This window comes from Neomonachus schauinslandi, chromosome 14, assembly GCF_002201575.2.
Source record: "Neomonachus schauinslandi chromosome 14, ASM220157v2, whole genome shotgun sequence".
NCBI classification, from domain to species: Eukaryota; Metazoa; Chordata; class Mammalia; order Carnivora; family Phocidae; genus Neomonachus; species Neomonachus schauinslandi.
Genome location: NC_058416.1, coordinates 5837325 through 5847872, shown reverse-complemented (window position 1 = coordinate 5847872; position 10548 = coordinate 5837325). Strand labels below are relative to the sequence as shown.

At 46.3% G+C, this 10548-nt stretch overlaps 1 protein-coding gene across 1 annotated transcript; it reads right to left on the bottom strand.

Annotated features, from left to right (window-relative positions):
• Nucleotides 1-316: 316 nt before the first annotated feature.
• On the bottom strand, nt 317-4160 carry CBLN2 (cerebellin 2 precursor). Its single transcript, XM_021686416.1, has 3 exons — nt 3804-4160; nt 780-899; nt 317-514 (listed from the first exon to the last, which is right to left on the bottom strand). Exons 1-3 carry the CDS (start codon nt 4158-4160, stop codon nt 317-319), a joined length of 675 nt encoding a protein of 224 aa, XP_021542091.1.
• Nucleotides 4161-10548: the final 6388 nt, after the last annotated feature.

Sequence of the window (10548 nt, the reverse complement as noted above, 5' to 3'; positions counted from 1 at the left end):
CAAAAGAAGAAAAGTCAATGGTCCCCACAGTAAGATCCAATATTGACTTTACAATCACAGGTACAAATTGCTCAAATCGATAATTTCATTTCTCCTTCAGACCTTGTCGTCTAAAACTAATTAGAAGCCAGGTTCCCGAGGAATGGTCAATATTCAAAGAAAATACTGGAGATTTAGAAGGAAATCATTCTTCTACCTCAACCGTCTGACGGAGGTGGGAAATAAGTGGTCCTATTCTGGCAAGTTCAGGGAGTTGAGGAAGGGCAGATTCCTGGGTCCAGATCACAACTTGTCCCACCGTCTGGGGGCTCTGTGTTTATAGAGGAAAAACCAAAAAGCCCGAGAACGTGGAGTACTTCCAGCCGCCCATGAGGTTCCCCCTCTCCAGTTTGAGATGCACTTTGTCTTCCCTTTCCATCAGCAGCAGGACCCCGTTGCTGGCAGCTTCTCTGGTAACGTCCTGGTCTCCTGCAAAGGCTGAGATCACCGGGTAGCCGTTCTGCATTAAACTGACCTGCAGTGCAGAGGGTAAAGCTCAGCAGACCATGCAGGACCCCACGGGCACACACTCGTTCTCTGCCCCCCCACGCCCCCTGCCCTTTCCACAGAGCCACCCCAAGGGCTTGGCCCAGAAGATGTGACAGCTTCCGTGCTGGAGGCCCCATGGTCAGCCCACTCCCTGGTCGGCCCAGATGCACAGAGGGTATGACAGGATCTGCAGCCATGGGGCGGCAGCAGTCCGAAGCTGAAAGGGTCCACACAGCCTCAGAGCTACCCACCTGGATGGTTTGTCTGTTGTACACTTTGACCACGTGGAAGCTGAAGCTATAAATCCCTTTTCTCGGTGCTACAAATATACTGGAGGCAAGATCGAAATGGTTGCCAATGTTTACTAATACCTGAAAAAGAAGAGGGAATACAGCACAAACATAGCAAGCCCCTCTGCAGCATCTGTTTTACTCAGACTGGCAAAATCACCAACATGGGTGCCTCCAAGGGCCGCAGAGCAGCACGGGACACCCCAGGCAGTGGGCCAAACCTGCCCCCCATGCGGGGGGCTGTGGGGGGCGGGGGCTGGTGATAAAATACCCTATGCCCAGAGGGATTTGAGAAGAATCCAAATGGATTGTAATTAACAAAGGTGTTGAAAAGTGTATCTTATGTATGCATTAAAAAAGTGGGTGCAAATTTTCCACGTTGGGGGAAGGCAGAGGAAAAGGAATAGAAGACAATAAGGTGGTCGGTAAACAAATGGAATTGAGTCTGTTCGGAGGTTTGTGGGATCCTGGGCTTTCCACGTGAAGTTTACTTTCACAAATAGAGTGCCACGCCAGGCTGAATGGAGGGAACTAGACCAGGGCTAAGAGGCCAATTCAGGGAAATAACTTACATCAGCTCAAGCTTGGCACTTGACTTCATGTGCTCCAGGAGAGAATGGACTGCGAGGGGTTTTTGTCGCCCTGTGTCCCCAGCCCCTGGCACCCTCCCTGGCAGCACACAGTAGGTGCTCAATCGCAGGTGCTGAGTGGAAGACCGGGTGGATGAACACTCGCTGCACCTGTTTCCTTCACTTTCCTCTGAGTAATGTGTTTGTTCCCTTGGCTGAGCTCTGATGTCATGCAAATAAGCTTGAATAAATGGAGTGGAGACAGCAGTTGGATACCCTGAGCTCAAACTACAGGAGCGTGCAAAGACTAATGACAAAATTAGCCGGAGGATGTGTGGTCACATGACCCTGCAGATGATTTTCCTCAAATGCAAGGGGGATGAGAGTGTTACAGTGTCACAAGCAGAATTTGCAGAGTGGAGGATCCCTCATGATGACCAATTCCCTGTCAGGTGTTTAAGGCAGAATTTGGTCACCTGTCTGGATTCCATCCCCACTTCTACTCACACACAAATGCACAACTCGATTACAATAATAAAATGGCCCGCTTGGTGTTCTGGGCTTTTAAAGCAAACAGCCAGCAACAACAGAACCCTAGGTTAAGAATCCTGTCGTCCGCTCAGAAAATAAATTTCAACCGAATACCTCTTGCTGTTACTCCTTACACACTCATTGTAGCCGAATGACACACAATCCTCACAGCAATGTGCGATCTGCCCACGACAACCGCTGTCACCACTCGGGAAATAAGCCCGCACCAGCTTCTTCAAGGAGCTCAGGGCACCACTTCAGTCCCTCTCGCCTGCAGGGCTCACACAGACACTCAGGGCTCTATTGTTCAGACCATGAGCTGCACAATGCCTGCTCTCCGTCTCTTTCAGCCTAGGCTCTCAGTCCACCTTACAAGGCTTTAAAATAGAATAAAGAGTTCTCCCTCCTAGCCCTCGGAGCTGTTTCTTCCAACTCAACTACCTCAACTCTTCCCCATCGGTTTTAAATTCAGCAAACTGGTAAATTTAGGGCCTTGCTGTTGATGAAAGAACACCCAAGGAGCCCAGAAAAGCAGGTTTCACTTACTCCCTAACTGGGGAACCAGAAGAACAGCATTTTACCCGCCCTGCCATAGTTAGCTCATCTATAAAATTAGAATCTTACTACAACTTATCTTGCCCTACGTCACAGAGTTCTCTTGACACCCAAGTGAAATGATGGGAGGTAACTAATGATAACACGTGAAGAAGAACGTATTAATAGAGTAAATAGAGAGCAAATACCCATCTTATTGTTCTCTGCTTTATCTGGCCATATTTAAAATCAATAGTTTTAGTTTAAAAAAAAAAACTGTTTAAAAACAGATGAAAAAGGGATTCCCCCCAAAACCTCAAAACTTCAAGTAGTTAATCCTTAGCAAGGATTAAAATAAATTAATCCTCTGGCCTAAAAAGAGACAATGGTGTGTGTAGGTTTACCATCACTGAGGTGTGAGGATTGGTTAACAGAAAGGAAGTCAATTAAGTGTGGCCAGAAAGCCCAATACTCTGTTTTAGTGGGAAGCATGATGGCAAAAGGAAGGGACTGAGCAGGTAAAGCTTGGGAACCACTATAATGTTTTCAACTTGTTCCTGAAAAACAGAAACCAAGACGGGAGGGCACAAGAGGAAGGTCACAACCTCCAATCCTGAGCCCAAAAACCCAGAGAAGGGATTGCCAAGGTCTGATCATTTATTGACCCTTCTGCTTTGAACCAAGTGAGTGAAGTTAAGTGGCCTAGGTTAAGTCTTTGATCCTTATTTTTTTAATCTATATAAACACACTATATATAATATTTATGTGTTGTATATATTTGTACATTACAGGATATATGTTGTATTTACTATCTATTCCATCTATATAATAGCACTCTATTTTGTTTTGAATTTATATAACCATCCCTGCTATTGCCCCCACACTCTTCCCGACATTTTTCTTGAAGATAAGCATCCTCTCCCCAGTCCATTCCAGAATAAGCAGTAGGCACTGATTTTCTGATCGTTGGTTGAGACCTTTGGAGAACCCCCTTTTGGGGGTGTTTTCAATGCACTCAATCCCCAAGTTGGCCACCTGGATGACTGAAGCCCATCTACCACTAACGACAGCCCCCATCCCAGCGAAAAGTAAGATGTGCAGGTTCCTTTCGGGGAATGCATTTCAGATCCCTTAGTTTTAAAGGACTGTCGGTCATCCGAGCTGCTAGTGATAAAAAAGCTACAATGTGAAAAAAGGGAAATGGTAAGGAGAGCTTACTCGGAAAGGGAGAAAGGAGAAGGGCAGGGCAGAGCAGAGAGGCGGGGAGAGCCTGGAGTCCCCAGCCCGCGCGCCCAGGCCCCCGCCCTCTCTACCCCGGGCGGGAGGCGAGGTGGCAGGCCGGCCGGCTGACCTGGTCGAAGTAGATGGTCATGGTGCGATTGCTCATCTCGGAGGGCTCGTGGTTGGTGCTCCGCGTGGCGGAGAAGGCCACCTTGGCGCTGCCGGAGCGCACCGAGATGCCCAGGGAGGAGGTGACCGCGCCGTCCGCCGACGGGCTCGAGTCGCACACCACCAGGCACTTGCCCTCCAGCACAATGGGCTCCGTGTCGTTCTGCGCCCGCACCGGGCAGCCAGCCGGCAGCAGCACTAGCAGCAGGGCCAGCGCCGCCCCCAGGCAGGAGCCGCAGCCAGCCGGCTCGCGCAGCGCCCCCCGGCGCCCGGGCATGGTCAGCGGCGGCCCACGGGGGCCCCGGCCGGGCGCCGGCATCCGCGTTGGCAGGGGGGCGGGCGGCGCGCGGGGGCGACGGCGGACAGGGGCTGGAGGAGCGCCGGAGGGCGCGCAGGGCTGCGCGGGGCCTGGGGAAGCCTCCTTTGGCCTCGGTCCCCTGCTCTGACGGTCAAGGCCAGGGTCGTCCTCAGAAGAAAGGCTCCAGCGGACCTGTCAGGGCAAAGAAGCCGAACCCTTAGACTGGGAGGTGAAGCTGTGGGGGGAGGGGGGCACGGGGAGCAGATGCCTGCAGCGCAAGGGCCCCTCTCCCTGGAGTCCACCCTCTTAGTCCCGCACACAGCCACCCCTTCCCGGATTGGCACAACAGGTCCGAGGAACGCCCTGGCGCACTGGGCAGGGCATCCCTGAGGACTCCTGGGTGGCCGCGCCGGGGGTTCGATCAGGTAAGGGGCCCGAGGTTCTGCAGGGCCTCGGCCCTAAGACATGGTCGGTGACCTCAGAGACGCCACCCCACCCTGGCCCATTCTGCAAAGGCGGAGAGGGGCTAAGATGCTGGCAAAGAGAGAAACTACTCAAGGTTTATCGCCTTCATTTTAGCGGCATTTTCTTGAAAGCCACACCAAGAAACCTTTTTCCGTTCTCTGCTTTCCCTTTCATCCTCTATTTTTCCATCCTGGATATTTCTTCTTCTTATTATTATTATTTTAAGCAGTCCACGTAGGTAAGATCGTATCCATTTTCCGCCCAAAAACAAATCCCAAGGAAGCTCCTTAGGGTGAATAAGATTAAGAGGAAAAAATAAAAAAAGAAGAGAGACTCTAAAACCAAACACCCACTTCCAACGTCCCCGCAGCGCGCAGCGAGCTCTTTGGAGAAGCCCCTGCGATCGCTCTCTCCGGCGCAGGACCAGAGGATTGCACCGATGAGCGTCCCGAGCTTGGCTTACTGTGCAGCTTTTGTTCCTAGACTCCGGGCCCTTTCTCTCCGCCCTGGGAGGCAGCCCTGTAGCTTTCTGCTAACTTGAGCGCGCGTTCGCACTTTTCCCCGGCCCTCTCTTCTCCCACCAAACTAGACAGGCCATTTCAATACCCAGTCGGAGAAACGAAAAGCAAAGAAGCCGCTCCCCTCACCGCCCACAGCCTCCATACAACTCCTCCAACAGTCTACCTAACAAGAGAGAAGTTGTTTCTCCAGGAGTAGCCTCTCCGCGGCCCCAGTACAAAATGATTTCGATATTCTCTCTTTCGCCCTTTCCAGAACGCAGACTCTCGAAGTTCCTCATTAAAACATATGCATGAATGCAATTAACGTGCGGATCGTGGAGGACAGGCTTGGGTTTTGGTTACCTGGAACATCCATGATGAGCGAGCAGCGCTGTCGGCGAAGTTGTTCTGCTTAAAGAAGATGAGGGGAGCTGGCGGGAGGAGACTCGGAGCGCAGCCCTTCTCCCAGCGCCTGGCCAATAACCGCGCCGCCCCGCCCTGCCCCTTTCCCGCGACGGCCCGCGCCCGCTCCGGGTACGCCCCACGCCGCGCACCCTGGTATCTCGCGCCGCGCCCAGAACCCGCACACCGGGTACCCTTACCGCGCCGCGCCTAGCCTCGGATCCGCATGCCCCGCGCCCAGCATCGCAGCGCGCGTGGCCCGGCGCCCTCACTCCCAGGGTCCCGCACCGCGCAGCTCCTCCGACCCTCGCGCCCTGCACCGCGCAGCGCCCGGAACCCGCACACCCCGCGCCCTGCGCAGCGCCCCGCGCTTCGCACCGGTTATGTTCCAGGTACCGCACCGGTTCTGCACCGCACCCCGGCCCACAGTCTAGGAGGGCCCTTCGCGCGCAGCGCGCCCGCAGCGTGTCTGTCTCTGCCGGGCCCCTCAATCCCGGCCTCTCCTTTAGTCTCCAGACGGCACAGCCATCGCGATCGCCCGGAGGACTGCGCGCACTGCCCCCTCCCGGGCTCGGCACCCGCTCTCCGCAACCCCGCCGCACCCTGCACCGCCCAGGTCCGGCTCTCACCCAAACACCCAGGGCGAATTCCTCCCAGACGCCTCGCTTTTAATAATTAGGCACCCTCAAAGCACCGGTCGCGCCTCTTCTTTTCGATTCTTTCTTTTCTTTTCCAAATTCCCTCCAAGTCTTAATCCTTAATAGCGTGACTACTTTCATAATTAAGGGGTAAAGCAGTTTTCTTTAAAAATAAAAATAAAAGGAATGGACTGGAGAGAAAAAGCTTGGGATTTTAATGGCTTAAATGCTGTAGTTCCGGAATCTTCAGTTTGGGAAATGTCAGATTTTGGCAGGGATTAAAGAGGCGCCTCCGCCTGGGTTTATGTTTCTGCGCCTCTGAACCTCGGGGCTCCTGGAGCGCATTGGCACACGCGCTTATTTATTAAAATGCCTACTCTGAGCTCTAACGACCTGGGGAGACGCGCTGGTTTCCCAGCTGCGCCCAGAGCGCGGGCGAGAAGCGCAAGCACGGACGTGGGGCGCCACCTACGGGCGCTGGGGCCTCCCTGCCGCAGGCTGCGGGCGAGCAAGCTCCGCGGGAGTGGCGGAGTCCAAGGGACAAGGATGAGGCTTGCTGATGGTCTTCTCTGACCCAAAAGAGCAGTCCGGTCCTCTGCAAAAATGTAACAGCCATCAACGATCTTTCCGGTATCCTTCAATACCCTCGCTCTGACAAAACGTAGCGGTGCTCTTGCTTTTACAGATCTTCGCTGCTCTAACAAGCGACTCTGCCAGGATGATGGGTGCTGCAGTCAGTTTATTATTGGTTATCACTGTCCGCAAAACGTTTGCACAGACCACTGAGCAGTATAGTCTGTGCCTCCCTGAAACCATACTTAAATGTACACTCTCCTAAGACCTGACGTTAAAAAAAAAATTGTTAAAAAAAAATACGTAGCCCTTTTGACTTGCATAAGGTGCCTTTGCCGACAGGTTGATCAAAAATAAACTGTAAGAACAAAATAAAAAATAAAAATAAAAAAATAAACTGTAAGTCGGCCAATGCTGTTCATAAGAACAGAGCAAAAGTATTTCTTATTCCTCCAGACTTCACACCTGACCCTCTTTTGTTTGAAGGCTTCAGCCAGTGTTCTGGTTCCACTCTATAAACTGGGTCTTTTCGGGTAGGGGGTTTTCAAAGCTTTATTTCCCAGAGGCTCTCACGTGGCTTTTCTCCCTACTTAGAATTGACAAGGCCTCCTATCTGAGCAATGAGATTAAATTCATTTCCAATCAGTTTAACCGAAATGGATGTGTGGGAAGATGGGGCAAAGTAAAACAGAATTGCATATGATTACATGAGACAAAATATTTAGTATGGTTGTAAAAATGTGATGAAAAGAACTTCTGAGCCAAATGTTTTCTAACTAAACATACAAAATAGTAAAAGTATAAAACATCCCCCAAGCCTATTATCCTCCTAAGGATTTTAGATGAAAATTAAGTACTTAATTTCAACATTTTTATAACTAGTGAGTCAGATGTACAGGGCTTTGTTGGGAAACTTTTTCAAAGCAATCATATTTTGCTGCCTTTTTTTTTTTTAGCTTAACAGTGGAAATTGTTAATTCTTACTTTCAGTTACTCATTTCAGTATTGCATCGATTTGACAATTTCTTATTGTCAAAATAAGCACAACTCTGCCATCCCGTCTATAGAGAAGACTGATTTGTGCACAAGAATAAATAGCAAAGGACACTAAGTCTGTGAAGAAATGTGAGACACAGACTGATAATTAGACCAATTTGGGGATGCTAATTAAGTAGCAATACCTCTCACACATCTATAAATCTTTAAATAACAACTCTATTAAGCAACTGTCTTAAGTGTGCCATAAGCATTTCTTTTGACTAATGCAAATGCAAACACGCATGAACGAAATTATTATCATCACCTTTGCGGGGAATAAAACCAAAGCTCTTTTCCATGTGGCAATAAAACTATTTAAATTCTATAAATCAAGAAACCTTTAATATGTAGTGAGCTAAATCATGGACTTAGAACAGGAAGCATTCTTATATAATGGGGAAGAAAACAGGTTAGGCTTAAATTTAGGCTTGAGGCTTTTTTTTAAGAGAAAGTCATTGTGACAAGCACCCAATTGACAGAGAAATGGAACATTATTTATTCACTGATTGATTGTTCTATCTATAAGGAGACATTTAGGTTGTCTCCTTACAGGTTGTGATGGAATTGTAGCCCATAAACATGCTTAGAAAGATTTTCAGAATATAACCTAGATGTAAAGTGAAAATGTCTTCTGATTATTGCAGGAATTGCTTCTGTTCCATTTCCATGTTCCTAGAACTTGCTACTAGAACAGTGGTAGAGTCTTTTCTCTTTAAATGTAGGGACATCCCCATCCACAATAACGATGCTGACAAGGTCATTTACTGAGCATCAGTTATGTCTCAAAAATTGCGCCTTGTCTTTTATCTATGATTTAGAATACAGTTTAACACCCAGATCACCCTGTGGTAGACAGATGGCCACATAGAGCTTAAGAGAAAAGTATTCGAATGTTTTTTGTTTTTTGTTTTTAAAAAGAGTTGGGGGAGAGGGCTAGGACAATTCAAGTTCCCTTCCTTTCATTTGTCCTAAATATTTATCTCTAATAGAACTTAAAATTGATTTCTTTGGATAAAACCCCATCACTGAAATACATCTTTAGCATGCATTATAGTCTTTTCTTGCTTCTTTAAACTAATATCAATATTTATGATTGTATTCTAAGGATGTGAAAAATATGATCTGCTATGTATTTCATACTATTGAATGTCAATGCTGTGTACATTCCTTTAAAAAATAAACATGTAAGCATTAATAAGCAAAAATTAGTTTTCTTTTTATTTTAACTTTAAGAATAATTGGCCAATATAATTGTATATATTTAAAGTGTACTTGGTGATGAGTGGATATACATATACATTATAGAATGATTACCAAGAACAAGATAATTAGCACATTCATCACCTCACATAGTTAAGAGAGTTCTTTCTTTTTTATTTATGTGATGACAATGCTTAGGATCTACTTGCAGCAACTTTCAAGTATACAAACCATATCATTAACTAGTCATCATGCTGTACTTTAGATCCTCAGAACTTATTCTTATCACAGAAATTGGATACCCTTTGACCTACATCACCCCTTTTCCCCCTCCCCTCAGCCCCTGCCAGCAACCATCCTATTTTCTATTTCTAGATTCCACATATAAGTGATATCATGCACTGTTGTCTTTTTCTGTATGACGTATTTCACTTAGCATAATGCCTTCTAGATTCATCCATTTTTGTCACAAATGGCAGGATTTCCTCCCTTTTTGGCTGGGTACTAGTCCATTATGTATATATACCACACTTTGTTTATCTATTTATCCATTGACAGACACATAGGTTGTTTCCATACCTTGGCTAGATTGTTTCCATACCTTGGCTATAGAGAATAACACTGCAATGAACATGAGAATGTATCTCTTGGAGATACTGATTTCATTTCCTTCAGATAGATTTATACCCAAGAATGGGTTTGCTGCATCATAGGTCATTCTATGTTTACGTTACTGAAAATACAAATATCTAAAAACTTTTGTAAATATGTTTCCAATGTGGTTATTAAGATGTGGAAAATAAATAATAACTCTAAATATTGCATTCTTTTAAGTTATATGTGCTAAATTGTTTAAATATCCAAGTTTGTATTTATCAATGTAGTTATAAACAGTATTGAAATATGTATTAACTCCAACATGTATAACAGCAATGAAAAAGTATAAATACTGCATGTTATGTGGGCTCTTTGATAAATTAGCAACATAAAAAAAAAAATCTGAATTCAAGTCAATTAAAACCGTGCATTATGCAGTCATAGTAAACTAAACCAATTACCTCTGCCATTCAAAGAACATGCTTAACTGTTTTCAAAATCCATACAGCAACTATTTTTTCTGATATACATTTCAACATTCATTAAATATTCTTTAAAAACATGATTTTTAATTTTGTTTTTATTAACAGACTGATAAAATATAGAGCAACCTCTGGCCCCACATACTATTTCTACAACATTGCAAAATGAACATATTACATTATAAAGTAATCTTTTTTTCACTTTACAATGCCTTTTAAACTTAAAAAATAAGTCTAGACATTTATTTGGGGGTAAATATTAGAGTGTATGAGACTTTATGAGGCAAGAGTATTGAAAACATACAAAGTGATCTAGTCTCTTGTCACTCCAACGTCACATGCTACTTGATTCTTAATAAGGCATACCTTAAAATCGGTATATAAGGCAAGTTAGCAACTTGATGGACTTCTAATACTTGAAATAAGGCATATCAGCAGAGACAGAAACTATTGGTTAGAAATCAATCTTTTTTCGGCTATGTCTCATTGTCTTACACAATCCAAGATTTAATTT